The 15096-nt window shown below is 55.6% G+C and overlaps 2 protein-coding genes across 2 annotated transcripts in view; one reads left to right on the forward strand and one right to left on the reverse strand.

Moving 5' to 3' along the window:
• STKLD1 (serine/threonine kinase like domain containing 1) overlaps positions 1-14396 on the reverse strand; it is a 37955-nt gene extending 23559 nt beyond the window's left edge. Inside the window, exons 1-10 of the mRNA XM_004388706.1 lie at positions 14283-14396; positions 11997-12083; positions 10576-10620; positions 8726-8800; positions 7303-7404; positions 4955-5025; positions 3892-4007; positions 3212-3330; positions 2366-2529; positions 1147-1277 (exon numbers count right to left, since the gene is read on the reverse strand). Of these exons, the coding sequence (XP_004388763.1) occupies positions 1147-1277; positions 2366-2529; positions 3212-3330; positions 3892-4007; positions 4955-5025; positions 7303-7404; positions 8726-8800; positions 10576-10620; positions 11997-12083; positions 14283-14396 (1024 nt within the window). The remainder of the gene's footprint in view (positions 1-1146; positions 1278-2365; positions 2530-3211; positions 3331-3891; positions 4008-4954; positions 5026-7302; positions 7405-8725; positions 8801-10575; positions 10621-11996; positions 12084-14282) is intronic.
• A 364-nt stretch (positions 14397-14760) lies between these two features.
• Positions 14761-15096, forward strand: part of SURF4 (surfeit 4) — a 14065-nt gene continuing 13729 nt past the window's right edge. The window contains exon 1 of the mRNA XM_004388675.2: positions 14761-14954. Within this exon, the coding sequence (XP_004388732.1) occupies positions 14907-14954 (48 nt within the window). The 5' untranslated portion in view covers positions 14761-14906. The remainder of the gene's footprint in view (positions 14955-15096) is intronic.

Consider the following 15096-nt stretch of genomic DNA (forward strand, 5'->3'; position numbering starts at 1 on the left):
TGGATTTTGGGCCCTTGTCAAAGATCAGGTGACCGTAGGTGGATGGATTTACATCTGGGTTGTCAATTCTGTTCCATTGGTCAATGTATCTGTCGGTGTCCCAGTACCAGGCTGTTTTGACTACTGTAGCTGCATAGTAGGTTCTGAAATCAGGGAGTGACAAGCACTATCTTGCTGAGTCTTCACAGCAGCCCCGTGAACTGACTGTGCAGACGAGGAAGCTGGGGCTCAGAGGGGTGACCTGCTCAGCTAGTACCCAGGTCTGTCTAACTCTGATGCCCATGACCATGAGACGGTGGGGTCTCATAGGTGCCCACTCCCCTTTCCAACCCACCTGCAGCCCCCTCCCTAGGAACTGGAGCAGAGGAAACAGACAGGATGGGGGCACTTGTAAGTCACCCTGCAGCTCTCTCTCAACCCGACCCATGTTACAGCCAGCCCATAGGGGAGCCTCAAAGAGAATGGAGGGGGCGAACAGCCCACCCACACCAGATACTCAAAGGGATGGGGGGCATGGAGCTAACTTGAGGGTGGCCTCTAGACCCATCATTTACTCAAGACCCTGGGCGTAACTATCGTGTGCTGGGAGCCCCAGGGACACCCCAGCCCAGGGCTTATTCATGGTAGAGATGGGCGCCAGGGACCTGTGGTGTGTGTGATGGGCAAGTGTCTTGCCAGGCAGCCAGCAGCCCCTCAGTGAGGTCTGCACGGTCACACTGCACAGAGCCCCTGCACCTGTTGGACCCGGCCACTGCTGGACCCATCCGTGCCCAGCACCATCCTACTGAGCGAGGAAGACACCAGGCAGCCAGGCCGCCATGCACAAGGTGTAGAAGGAAGCAAGGAAGTAGGCCCAGGGGGCTGCCGAGTAGGCCCTTGTAGCTACACAGAGGACTTGCACAGAAGAAAAAAGGGAAAGTAGGTGGGGGCCAGGCTATGGAGACATAGATTACTGGGAGCTATGGGGAGTATCTGAGCAGGGCAGCTCCCTGAGCAAAGCAATGCTTGGGGTGGGGGAGCCTGGAAACCACCCCACACACAGCCGTGCATACGGAACAGTCCAGGGGCCACGCTGTGGACTGCACGCTCCCTCTGTAGCTGAGACCAAGCAGTCCCTTGCCCTCCCCCACTTGGGCCCACCAGCACCTAAGATACTTGCAACGCTGCCTCCTAACAGCATGTCGGTGATGACCGAGGGCACCACCTGCCTGTGCAGCGTCAGCGCCACGCTCGAGGACTTGAACCCCTTGGTCTCGAAGGCGAAGTGGATCACGTCCCTGGGGAAGGACAGAGCCAGGCAAGGCTGGTGCCCTCCTGCCGCTCACCGCGCTGGCCCTCGGCCTTGGGCTCAGGGGCTCACGGGCCGCAGGACAGGCCTTTCTTCTAGGGTCCTTGCAACCACGCCAGTGCAGCGGCTGGCGGCCCAGCAATCCCACCCCAGCAGCTCCGCTGTGGAGTCGGGGCCCTCGCTCCCCACAAACACACACAAAAAAGCCCATTTTGCAACTGTGTTTCTGTAAAGACCAGTATAGGCCAGGCTGCATTCCTTACTATGTGTTCATTTTTTTCTGATTTTAAAATAAATTAAAATGAAAATGCTTCCCAGGACCCTCAGAGTGCTGCAGGCCCTTGGCCTGGCCTCCTGTGACTCGTGCGAGGTCAGCCCTGCTTGCCGGGTGCAAAGAGGCACCTTTAAGACGACGGGGCTGCACAGGTGTGACAGCAACATGGGAAAAGCCCACCATCCACGGTGAGTCAGCTTTGTGGTGGCTAGGGACGAAGTGGTTGTGTGTGCGTGTCTGTGTGTGTGCATGCATGTGTGTATGTATGTGTGTGTGCACGCATGTGTGTGCATATGAGTGTATGTGTATGCATGTGTGTGCATACACATGTGGGTGTGGGCGTGTGTGTGTACATGTACATGCACATGCACGTATGTGGGTGCATGTGCACAGGCATGTATGTATGCATGATGTGTACACGTGTGCCTGTGTGTACGCATGTGTGCGTGCGTGTTTACATGTACATGCACTGTGCATGGGGGTGTGTGTGTGCGTGCACACGTCTATATGTGTGCGTGTGTGTGCATGTGTGCACAAATGTGTTTACATGTGTGTGCGGGTGGGTGTGTGCACATACACATGTGCATGCCCATGTGTGTACGCATGTGTGTGCGTTTGTATGAGTGTACGTGTTTAGGTGTTTATGCATGTGTGCGTGCACATGTCTGTGCATACGCATGTGTGCGTGTGTGCTCATGTGTATGTGTTTACATGTGCACGGGTGTGTGCATGCATGTGCCTGTGTGTGGGCGTGCGTGTGCCTGTGCGAAGGCGGGAGATGCGGAAGGAGGCACTGAGTTCACCTCACTGTGAGCCTCTCCTCGGGGTTGACGTGGAGCATCCTCGGCAGAAGGAAAAGCAGCGTGTCTGCATCGGGGACCTTCCTGGACTCCATCTTCCTCAGTACGCCCTGCAAGCTGTTCGGAAGCACGCGGAGAGACTTCCGCAGAAGCATGGCTTCTGTGTTCTAACAGAGAGGGGAGACAGAGGACCCTCACCGTGGGTCCAGGGCTGTGCTGGGGGCAGGAAGCCATCAAGGGGGACAGCAGCTGAGCCAGGCAGCCTGGGGCCACACGGGCCGGACCACATGTGTGGGGAGACGGAGGGTCAGAGACAGCGGCGAGCAGCCGTCTTCACGGGGGGAGGGGGTTGAAGGTCTGCTCACTAATCCTGACCCCTGCTCATTTAACAGAAGGTGAAACCAAGGCTTGGGGCAGCAGAGTGCCATGCGCAAAGTCACATCTAGTCAGGGCTGGGGTGGGGCCCAGGGCGCTCTGAGCTGGAGCCCTCACTCTTTCCAGTCTGTCACACAGCCCCCAAAGAGCGAAGGACCCTGGCTTCCCTGCAGGTCTTCAGAAAGAGGGGAGCAGTGAGGGGCTTCACCGAGGCCGAGCCGTGTTTCAGTATGACTACTGTTGCGGTCACTATGCGCTAGACCCCGGCAGAGCTGTGCCGAGGGCGCCCCACCCCCCAGCAGCTGGGGGTAGAGGAGAGCACCCCAAGGCGCCCCGAGGGGGACGAGGATGCAGGCAGGAAGCAGGATGAGGGCAGCCCCCTGTGCCCCTCCCTGGCTGGGAGAAGCTCGCCCCCTGCAGGCTGCGGCGGGCAGGGCAGCTCCCGGGGTCTGGGGCAGGGCAGGGGCAGCTCACCTCCACAAAGGAGCAGCTGGCCATGTCGAGAAGGATGCAGCCCAGGGACCAGATGTCGGATTTCTGGCTGAAGGAGAAGTTGAGGGCTTCAGGGGCCATCCAGGACTTCCGGAAGGGGTCTGTTGGCAGGAGCGGGGTGGGGGCAGAACAGCAATGAGGTCTGCGGGGAAGCTCTCTCCATCCTGACCACTGTTAGAGGCCTGAAGCCAGCCCCCTTGGCCCTGTCATCTTTTCAATGGGAAGAGGACTCATCTCCCCTTGCCCTCCACCCCTACCATCTCCTGGAGATTCTAGGACCCAGGAAAGTCATCTACCGCCAGCCAGGGCCTGGCGTCCAGTGGGCCCTCGGTGAGCCCGGATTAGTTTCCTGTCTTCCTCCGCAAGGGTTAACGTTTGGGGAATCCCACAGCCATTACTCTGTTTCTGGGAGCTCTTACAATGTTGGGTATCTTCTGAACCCTACGTCCAGCCCCCACGGAGGCACTCCTGCTCAGTTACAATCAGACAAGGGGGTCTCGGGAGTCCACCCAAGCCCAGGATCTAGAGGGACTTTCTGAATAGAGAGAGGTATGGTGTTGCCTTGTCCCAGCCCCCAGAGTGGGCACCGTCCCTCCTCCGCCCGCTGGTCGCCTATACCCTCCCCCCCACCCCACTCCACTGCCTGGGCCACCCTCAGCCACCTTCCTCTGCCCGGATTTTCCATTTGGCCTGGTCGGTCATCAGCGTGTTGGAGCTCAGGTCCTGCAGTCTGCAGTGGTTGCTGTCGACCAGGACGATGTTGGAGGGCTTGAGGTTCCTGAAACCGAGAGGTGGGGACCCTCCTCTGGGTGCCCACGGGCATGCCTTTCCCGCCACACCTGGGGCTGCCTTGGGTGGCTGCTCGGTGGGGCAGGGGACCAGCTGGCCTCAGGAGAACGAGAGGTGGGGAGGTGGCTGGGCCCACGTGTGCCCGAGGACCTACTCCCTGCCTCCGCCCACCCAGGACTGCGGGAGCGGCCCCACCCCTCTCCTCTCCTCAGTAAAATGTCTCCTTCTCAGTCCACCTTTAAAATAATGGTTTCCTCTAAATAGAAAATATGCTCAGTTATTTTCCGTTGGGAAAAAGAAACTGCAAGTCGGAAAACACCCATCCCCGAGGTTCCTCTGTTAACAGCTGGTTCACCTCCTCCTGGGTCTTTACCGCGTGTCTGTGTTTGTTTGGGGGCGGGGCTTAGATCATTTCTTTAAATGTCCAAGGACATCAGCATTGAATCCTGAACGGTTCTCTGTACATACGTCCCCATGGTTTTCCTCTCCTCCTCTCACCAAGATACTGATGCTCAAATGTGAAATCACCTCCCCAGGCCTCTTTCTCCCTGCCCCGCCTGCCCCCTGGCAGACCAAGGCTTCTGGCGCCTCCAGCCTATCCTGGCAGGTGGGCAGCTCAGGTGGGGGTGCTGCCCACGCTGGCTGTCCAGAGGCCACAGAGGCAGCGTCATCTCCCCCTGCAGCGCAGTGGTCTGCTTTCTTTCCTTTAGAAGAACCTGCCCGTGAGCTCCCACGCCACACAGCTGTGCGCGGTGAGGGCGCATGGGGAATGGCGGTTCCATGGAGGGGGTGTGTGGAAGGGCGCCTCCTTGCACTGGCCGCACTGGCCCCGCGCTCCTCTCCCTAGGTCCTGCCACGGTACTAACACCCGAGGGGACACAGTGCCTGTTCTCCTGCAGCAGCCTGGCCAGTCCCAGGAGGCGGGGCTCCGGTCACCTGTGAATGATGTCCAGCTGGTGCAGGTATTCCAGTGCGTCCAGCACCTGGCCCAGCACGTTCTGCATCCACTGGGGAGGAAGCAGAGGCAGCAGGATTGGAAGGGGCTAAGGAGTCCTGGTGGCGCAACAGTTAAACACTTGGCTGCTAACCAAAAGGTCGGTGGTTCGAACCCACCCAGTGGCTCCCCAGGAGAAAGACCAGGCAATCTGCTCCCATAAAGATTACAACCTAGGAAACCCTATGGGGCAGTCCTACTTCGTCACATGATGGCACCCAACCACAAGAAGGTTCCTGGAGAGCAGCTCCCTGCCTCTGCCATTAGGGGGCACCCCTCACCGCAGCCTGCCGTGGCGGTTGGTCTCAGTGGGCCTGCCCAGAGCGAGGCTGATGCTCGTCCAGAGCTCACACCGGAAAGAGGGCCGGCCTCTCCAGAGGATCTGATTCCCTCAGGCTGGAGTGGCTCTCTAGACAGAGACAGGGACGCTCCCTGGTTTCCAGACCGGGCACTCTTGTCTCATCCTGGGGATCCTGGGGACCCCCTTCCCCCGACCGCTCTGTGGCCCTCGCTGGCCAGCACCTGCCCAGAGCTTGGGGCCGATTGGCCTTGTGGGCATCAGAAATGTTGAAGTCTTCAGCACCTACTTGAGGCTTGTCTCTTAATGGTATCAGAACAAAAAGAGCCCTGAGAATGTTCTGGAAGACTTTTGTGACAGAAACAAGATCCACCTAGTTTCCAGGGCAGTGATTTTCAAACCGTGTTCCTAGGAACCCTGGAGGCCACAGTGGTGCTTCAGAGCCACCCAGGGGTGTCAGAGAGGGGCTCTGTGGGCAGGACCCCAGGCATCCCCTACTCTACCTTCTACCACCTCCCTCCCCCAATTAGAGCACCTCTGCTGGACTGCCTAGGCTTCTAAGGAACATTTTGTTTTTTAAAGGATTCCACTACTAACAGAAGGTTGGAAACCCACTCCAGAGCCTGCCTCTGAGGCCATGGTGGGAGTGGAGCTGTGGGCCCCTCAGAACCCGTCAGAGGGGAACAGTGCCCGAGGCCCACCAAGCAAAGGTGTTGGCAGGGCAAAAGCAGGCAACACTCATTTGGGGGTGAGTCATAGACCTAAATGTGAAAGTGAAAACAGGCAAGCTTCCAGAAGAAAATTGGGGAGAGTAGCTTCATGACCTTGGGGCAGAAAAGCCTTCTTAAGGCAGAACTCAAAAACCACTAACCATAAAAGAAAATACTGATAAATTGGACTTCATTAAAACTAAGAACCTGCATTCATCAAAACACATCATTAAGAAAGTGAATCAGCAAGCCACAGACTGGGAGAAGATGCTCTGCATGCTCGTACCCAGAGTGTATAAAGAACTTTTACAAATCAGTAAGAAAAAGATGAGAACAACTCAATTATTAAAATGGGCAAAAGACTTAAATAGGCATAGAAGAAGATAGCCAAACGGCCAAAAAGTGCTCACCACCATCTTGTCAAGGAAATGCAGATTGAAACCACAATAAAATATCAGTGCCCAGCACCTGAAGAGCTAAATTAAAAAGACTGACGCTGTAAAGTGTTGGCAAAGACGTAGAGCAACTGGAACTCTCATAACTTGTGAAAATAAAAACTGCTTCAACCAAACAACTTTGGAAAACTGTTTGGAATATCTACTAAAGCTAAACAGGTGCCCACTTTACAACTCAACAATTCCACTCCTAGGTATTTATCCAAGAAAAATCGGCGCTTAGAGCTACCAAGAGACATATCCAGCCATGTTCACAGCAGCCTCATTCATAATCACCAGCAATTGGAAATAACCCAAATGCCCGTCAACACTAGAACAGATAAAGAAATTGTGGTATATTTATACGATGGAGTAGTATCTAGCAATGGAAAGGACAATTTACTGATACACAAAACAGCTGGGTGAATTGTAAAAGCATTAGGTTAAATGAAAGATACCAGACGTACAAGACGACGTGGCGTATGATTTCATTTACATGAAGTTCAAAAACAGGCAGGACAAATCTCTAAAGACAAGATGTCTAACAGTGGTTACTCAGGGGTAGGGTGGAGTATTGGCTGGAACCTTCCGGGGTTCTAGGAATGTCTATATCTTGATCTGAGTGAGGTTACTGGGTGTAGGCATCTGTAAGAATGCATCAAGCCGCACACTTAAGATATGCACATGTTGTAGTACACAATAATCAATACATACTTCTAAGGAGAAAGTCAGGTCAGACCCCAGTAGCACCTGCCCTTCCCAATGTCCCTCTGCCCCCAGCTGTGACCCAAGCAACCACAAGGTCCAGGTGGTCACCAGGGCCTGGTGTCCCCAGAGGGCTGTCTTACCTCAGAGTCAATGACTGTCCTCGTCCTCCTGTTCTTCTCAATGATCTCCTGGAAGGTTTCCTTACCGTACTCCATCACCAGGCACAGGAACAGAAAGGAGATCTGCGGGGAACATGGAGGCCCTTAGCTGGGGCTGTGGTTCCGGTGGAGGGAAGCCAGGCCTCAGTGCTTCACCTGCCCCAGGGCTTCCCCTCTGCTGAGGAGGACCTCCACTCTCTCCCGTGCTCAGGCTCCACCCCCACTCCAAGCCCCAAGCTCCATGCCCAGGAAGCTACTTGGACTTCTCCAAAGGCTGGGCTGCCTCTGCCGGCCGGCATGGCTCCCTCTGCCTGGGCCCCCCTCACCCTCTCAGTGGGGATAGCTCTACTCATCCTTCAGGGCTTGGATTGGATCCCATTTCCTCTGAGAAGCCCTCCCGGAACCCACCCCAGTAGATTGGGTGAGGGGCTCCAACTCAGGGCTCGAGGGCCCTGAGCACCCTCCGCAATGAAGAGTCCTTGAGAGCACCAGGGGGTGCCCAGAAAATACCCGGGCTCAGTGAGTGCGTGCAGGGAGGTCCCCCAAGGTATTCCAGGGTCCGGTGGAAAGAGAGGGAGCCCTGGTGGTGTAGGGGTTAAGCGCTCAGCTGCTAACAAAAAGGTCTGCGGTTCCAACCCACCAGCAGCTCCGGGGAAAAAGATGTGGCCGTCTGCCTCCGTAAAGATCAAGCCTTGGAAACCCCATGGGGCAGTTCTACTCTGTCCTGTAGGGTCATTATGAGTCAGAATCGACTTCACAGCAATGGGTTTGGTCTGGCGGTGGGTCCCCACGCAGCTTTGTGACCACGGGAGAGCTGCTTACCCTCTCTGAGCCCCGGTGCCCCTCCAGGAAAATGAGGAGTAATTCCTGCACCCAGAGCTCCTAGGGCCTAATGGTGGACGTGATGCTGGTTGTAAACTATACAGGACCCGCAAAAGTAAGGGGTCAGGAGGCCCAGGAAACCCTGGGTGGCAGTGGCCGCAGAAAGCAGGGGAGTTGGCTCCTCGCACCTGCTCCTCCGGCTCCCCATTCAGAGGCGCAGGCCTCTACTCCTTGGGCTGCAGGACAGGGCGTGGCTAAGCGCACCTGGCCGAGCCTCCTGCCTCGCCACTTCCTAGCTGGGTAACCTGGGGGAACACATCGCTCTCACTCTCTGTCTCTCTTTCTGTAATATGGGGACGGTAACCAGCGAGGTCGTAGGGTGTTCACGTGAGATTATGCACAGAAAGCCCACGTGTGCTACCCGGCCCCAGGAAGTGCTGAGTCAGGGGTAGCCTCGTTCGACGTCCCTGCCATGGCCACTCCGTGGTGTTACAATGGCACAGAGGGGGCAGGCTCAGGGCTTAGTCTGCTTGGCCCTGCACGCTGCGAGTAGCTGAGCCTGGAGGAGCCTACCCTGACCCACCTGGCTCTCCCACGTGATGAACAGCTCCTGGTAGATGGAGATGTGGGCATGCTGCAGCTTCAGCAGTGGCATCATCTGAGGGAAGAAAGCAGAGTGAGCAGAGAAGTTCTGGGAGCAACCGCTTCCCCGTCACATAGCCTGACAAAAATGCAAGTGTCCGGCAGGGCAAGGAGTGGGCACAGTGACGCCGTGCAGCCTGGTGGTGAGGAGCCAGACGGTGCTGGCTGTACTGTGTGACTGAGGGCAGAAGGTCAGCCTCTCTGGTGACAGTGGTGTCTGCCCCCCAGGGATTAAGGGAGCCGATGCAGATAAAGTGGCAGGTCCATAGGAAGGAAATCAGCGCACTCAAGTGGGGCTAGAGAAGGGGGTGCGGCCAATGGGAAGCAGGACTACTGGTCTATTCACTGCCCACCTGGCCTCCCGGGTCATGTGGACGGAGGTCGGAGTGCCCCAGAGCTGTAAGTGCTTTGAAAAGCAAAGCAACCAGGCAGCAGGAATAGCTACTTGACATGTTAGACTAGGAGCTGAAGGACAACGCTTATGGTGAGAGATGAGGGGTGGACGCGGGCTGCCAGTGGGCTCTGGGAAGGAGTGAGGAAGAGTGCAAACTGATGGGTGAAGGGACTACGGGTGGTCCGTGAGCCTTCCTCTTCCCTTTGTCAGAATGCTGCCTAGTGGAGGCCCTTCCCCATGCCCCAGCCACACTGCAGACTCAACAGATGCTTGTTGGCAAAGCTCATTAACTGGCAATTTCAGAAAGAAGACAAGAAGCAAAGGACCATTAGCTATAAGGGGTACCTTTAACCTCACGTGAAATTCAAGAAGGGCCAAGAGAAACTACCCAGAGTCGTTTTTGTCTATCAAATTGAAATGCACTCAGCTGTGCTCGCTATTATTGTTAGGATGTTATCATTGGTCATTTCTGAGAGGTAGAATTAAGGGTAATTTAAGTTCTCTTCGTTAAACAATTCTGTATTTTCCAAATTTTCTGCTGTAACTATAATACTTTCATAATTTAAGAAAAAATATTTTCAAAAAATGGTTATTGGTAGGTGTCATGGATTGAATTGTGTCCCCCAAAAATATCTATCAACTTGGCTGGGTCATGATTCCCAGTATTGTATAATTGTGTACCATTTTGTAATCTGATGTGACTTCCTTATGTGTTGTAAATTCAATCACTATGATCTAATAAGATGGATTAGCAGCAGTTATACCGATGAGGTATACAAGATTGGATAGTGTCTTAAGCCAATCTCTTTTGAGACATAAAAGAGAGACGCGAGCAGAGACACATGGAACCTCATAACACCAAGAAAGCAGTGCCGGGAGTAGAGCACATCCTTTGGACCTGAGATCCTGCGCTGAGATGCTCCCAGACCAAGGGAAGACTGATGCATCCATCACAAGGACCTTCCTCCAGAGCTGACAGAGAGAGAAAGCCTTCTGGAGCTGATGCCCTGAATTTAGTTGTAACCTACTCAACTGTGAGAAAATAAATTTTCTCTTTGTTAAAGCCATTCACTTGTGGTATTTCTCTTGCAGCAGCACTAGATGACTAAGACAGTAGGTTAGCCTGGGGACCCAGCCAACATTTAAACTTTGTCTTCTCTGGGAACATGCACTGTAAGTTGTCAGCACCTGGATCTATAAATGAGTGTTTTCGGCATGTTCTTCTTTTGTGATCTGGGGGCTGCTGGCTTCACAAGCATGGGGCAAGAACTCTCACAACCCTCCATCCACCATCCAGGCATCTCTCTACCCAGTCACTTTATAAGAGGTTACAGAACATAGTCTCTGTGTGTTCTGAATCATGATTTCTCCAGAGAGAAAACCATCGAGAGAGTTACCTCCTCCAGGGCCTTGTTTGCCTGATGCTCATCAATGCACCCCACCTGCAGGGGCACAAAAGTACCAGTTCAGTAAGCTGAGTCACCATTACCATCACCATCATCACCACCATCATCATCACCATCACCATCATCATGATCACCACCACCATTATCACCATCACCATCATCACCACCATCACCACCATCACCATCACCATCACCACCATCGCCATCATCACCACCATCACCACCATCACCACCATCACCATCATCACCACCATCACCATCACCATCACCACCATCACCATCACCATCATCACCACCATCATCACTGCCATCTCCACCATCAACACCACCACCACCATCACCACCATCACCTTCATCACCATTTCACCATTATCACCACCACCAACAGCACCACCACCATCTTCACCATCACCCCCACCATCATCACCATCTCCACCATCATCACCACCACTACCATCACTAACACCACCACCATCACCACCACCATCATCATCACTACCACCACCATCATCACCACCACCACCATCATCACCATCATCGTCATCACCATGGAGCAGGAGATGGGTAAGAACTTCGAGCCTGGCCACCTCGGGAACAAGGCTGCTGAGTCGCACAGACAGGCGCCTGGCAGAGCAGAAGATGTCCTGGCTGCTAAGGAGGCTCTCCTACCTACACAGTCAGCCCCAAATCCTGCTGTATCTCTGCCACCACTACAGAGCCACATCGAATGAGGGCACACCAGGGATTGGTTCCCCACCACCTCTCCCACAAACCCTTTTATGACAGCTCTCTTCCCCTAGACATTCTGTTTACCTGGACCAGCCTGTCTTGGACACACAAAGGGGCACCCCTCAGGTCTACATCCCCAACCTGCCTAGCCAGCCCCATGAGGACTGTTGGGGAAGGGCCCAGGCCCAATGTCCTTGCATCTTTCTGGGCCTGGCTCCCCTTTGGTCAAATCGTTGGTGCTGGACTGAGTGGTGTAGGGTCCCTCAGGGAGGTGGCCTAAGTTCAAATGCTTTTGGAGACTGCGTGATCTTGGCTGGTTTGGAGCTCCCCTGAGCTTCACTGTCCTTAGCTGTACAATGGGTCATTGTTCCGGCTCTGCATGGTTGGTGGGAGACTGAATGAGATGGCGCTGCACAAAGCATGTGCTGAATAAATGGTAGGTGTTACTGCTGTTTCACTTAACGATGAGCATTCTTCTCCATCAAGGTGAGATTCCGAGCAGGAGGGGAGGCCCAGAGCCTCAGCCCACCTCACCCTACCCGGGCTGACCATCCCCTTGATTGCTATTGATGGGGGGACCCAGCTGCAGCATCAGGAGGCCTTCCTCCTGCATGGGGTGGCAAGCCCACATTTTGTACCATCGCAGCACAGGAGCCTGCCTGAGTGTTCTGCTCGGCCCTCACCTTCTTTATCACGCGCTTCACTTTGGTGGTCGTTTCCTCCACCACTAGGTTCACCCCCAAGGCCCCGGGCTCCAGCTGGTACAGAATCTACCAGAAAGGGAGAGAGAGGCTTTCAGGAAATGCACACAGCTTTTTACTCTCCTAGGTGCGTCCACTCTTATGTCTTTTCCAACCCATGATGTCCCGTGTTGGGCGGGCTGAGCAAGGGTCTCCTCCCCACTTTGCAGACAAGGGAATGTGGCCTGAGAAGGCCAAGCACCATCAAAGGCAGAGCCATGTCCATCATTTTGGGCAAAGTGGAACCCTTTCCTCCACCCCAAACCCCTTCCCAATCTGCAGGGAAGACCAGCCAGGCATAGAGGAGCCAGCCCTCCCTGGGGCAACTGGGGCAACACACTCCTATGGCCCCAACCTCCAGCACCCACCTCCGATGTGGGCATCCACAGTCAAGTAACTGGCCCCATAAATGGTGAAATCCTACTTACAGCCACCTGTGTGCCCAACATCGTGCCAAGCTCTTTACAGCTGCTACCCTATGGGGTCAGCACCACGGCTATCTCTGTGTTTACACTGGAGGAAACTGAGGCACAGGGAGCCAGGCCCTTGCCTGAGGCTACAGAGTAAGACCACCTGGATTAGACTGGAACTCTGGGGCCTGCTTTGAGCCAAACCTGCCGAGAGATGGCTGCCCACCATGCCAGAACTCTGCAGGGAGGGCAGGCCATGGGTGGGAGGTGGACACTGGTGTTACTGGTCACTCTGAGACTGACATTTATCAGAAGATGGGGCAGAGGGATGTAGGGAGGTGTGGGCAATGGAACCCAAGTCTAGGGCCTCTCAGGGAGTCTTAGGGTTCTATAACTCAGCCCCGGTGGGCGGCCTGAGTCTCACTCAGCGAAGAACTGCAGAGAGCGGCCAGCCCAGTGGAAGCCGCCAGGGCCCAAGGGCAGAGCGCTTCAAGAACTGCCCAGGCTTAGGCCCGTTCACCGTGAATCACACAGGGTGAAATGCACCCATGTCTCAGATCAAGTCCATGCTTTTTCCTGAAAAATAACTGCTTTCCGAATGATCTGGCCACCAGAAACTCAAGAGGACTGACCACTGGCTGACTCCCCTGTGGTCCTCCACACACCAAGGATTCCAGCAAGGGTCTACTCTAACCTGCAAACTGTCTCCAGCTTGATGGCTTTTACAAACACTCAGTCTAACATTTCAGAAAGCTGACAAACTACACATGGATATTGCACTAAACCTTGATTCACTGTTACTTGGCAGAGTTTTGTGTTATGGAGTCTCTAAGTCAACTTTCCAGGTCTTGGACATTTTCATAAGCCCTGGATGAGGCCCCAGGCTCTTGTGGGGACTACCCGGGCTGAAGGGGTGTTTTGGGGAGTCTCTGATTATGTTAAAAAGCAAAGATGTCACTTTGAGGACTAAGGTGTGCCTGACCCAAGCCATGCTGTTTTCAATCACGTCATATGTACGTGAAAGCTGGACAGTGAATAAGGAAGACTGAAGAACTGACGCCTTTGAGTTGTGGTGTTGGCAAAGACTATTGAATACACCACGGACTGCCAAGAGAAAAAACAAATCTGTCTTGGAAGAAGTACAGCCAGAATGCTCCTCAGAAGCAAGGACGATGAGACTTCGTCTCACATACTTTGGACATGTTATCAGCAGTGACCAGTCCCTGGAGAAGGACATCATGCTTGGTAAAGTGGTGGGTCAATGAAAAAGAGAAAGACCCTCAACGAGATGGAATAACGCAGTGGCTGCAACAATGGGTTCAAGCGTAACTATTGTGAGGATGACAAAGGACCGGGCAGTGTTTCATTCTGTGATACACAGGGTCGGTATGAGTCAGAACCGACTGGACAGCACCGAACAACTGACTATGAACTCTGTCCCCGTGGCCCCAGCACTTTCTGGTCACTGGGCAAGAAGCATGGGGGGGCTGTCCTCCCTAAAATATTCAGACAGTCAGAGCTGGAGGGTCCTTAAAGTTATTTCATCCATGACGCCTAACAACAAATCATATCAGAGAGGAGGAAACTGAGACAAATATCACCAGGAGGTCCCCGATGTCACCCTGTGAGCTGAAGGCGACACTGGCCTGGACGTGGGTCCCTTGTCTCCCGCGGACCGACTGCGCCGCCAGTCGCCTCTCCGGGGCTGTGACCGTTACACCAGGAGGGCTGGGGGTGCAGCAGGAGGTCCTGGTCCCGGGCTCGCCCCAAACCGTCGCCCCATGTTGCCCTCGTCCTCCACACGAGGACAACTCGGCACCTGGTACTTTTCCATAGTATCTCGAGGAGAGACTCCCGACCTTACTCCCCCTCTGCCAGGCGTTTGGGGTCCGCGCGGCGAGGCGCGCCAAGGAGCGGACCCTCGACTGAGCATGCGCAGTAGGACTACCCCCGTGAGCACCCCACCCCCATCCCGGGGGCGCCTACGAGCCCCGGCGACCCTCAGCCGGTGCCGGGGGATGCGTATGTCTGTCTCAGGGACGCTCCCTGCCCAAACTGTGTCCCTCCCGCGCCCTCAGGGCCCTGCATCCGGGCAACTCGGACTGGGCCTCAGTCGCCTGGTCGGGAGGACGTTGCCGGCCCCCAGCTCCGGAGCGTGAGGTGGCGGCGGCTCCGGCGGCGCTTGGCCCTTTAAGAGCAGGGAGACGGGGCGGGCCGACGGCGGCGCGCGGCCCCTTTAAGGGCGGGGAGGCGGGGCGGGCAGGCGGCGGCGCGCGGCCCCTTTAAGGCTTGGCCTACGTGGCAGCCGCTGGAGCCGCCGCCGAGGACTAGCAGCGAGACCGGCCGGGCACTTCCTGTGGAGGCCGTACGGGCGCGGGCGCCGAGCAGGCCCAGCGCCGAGCAAGCAAGCGAGCCAGCCAGCCCCCGAGCCTCCGCCGCCGCCATGGGCCAGAACGACCTGATGGGCACGGCCGAGGACTTCGCCGACCAGGTGCGGCCTGCGCGGGCCCGGCCCGGCTCGACCGCCCGCCTACCCCTTCCCGGGCCCCCACCCCAGCCCGGCCGCCCACTGTGCACACGCCCCAGGCCCCCTGCCCACCCAGGACTCTGCCTTAGTCTGGCCGGCCACCGAG

The sequence above is a fragment of the Trichechus manatus genome, unplaced genomic scaffold (assembly GCF_000243295.1).
Source record: "Trichechus manatus latirostris isolate Lorelei unplaced genomic scaffold, TriManLat1.0 scaffold00214, whole genome shotgun sequence".
Lineage (NCBI taxonomy): Eukaryota > Metazoa > Chordata > Mammalia > Sirenia > Trichechidae > Trichechus > Trichechus manatus.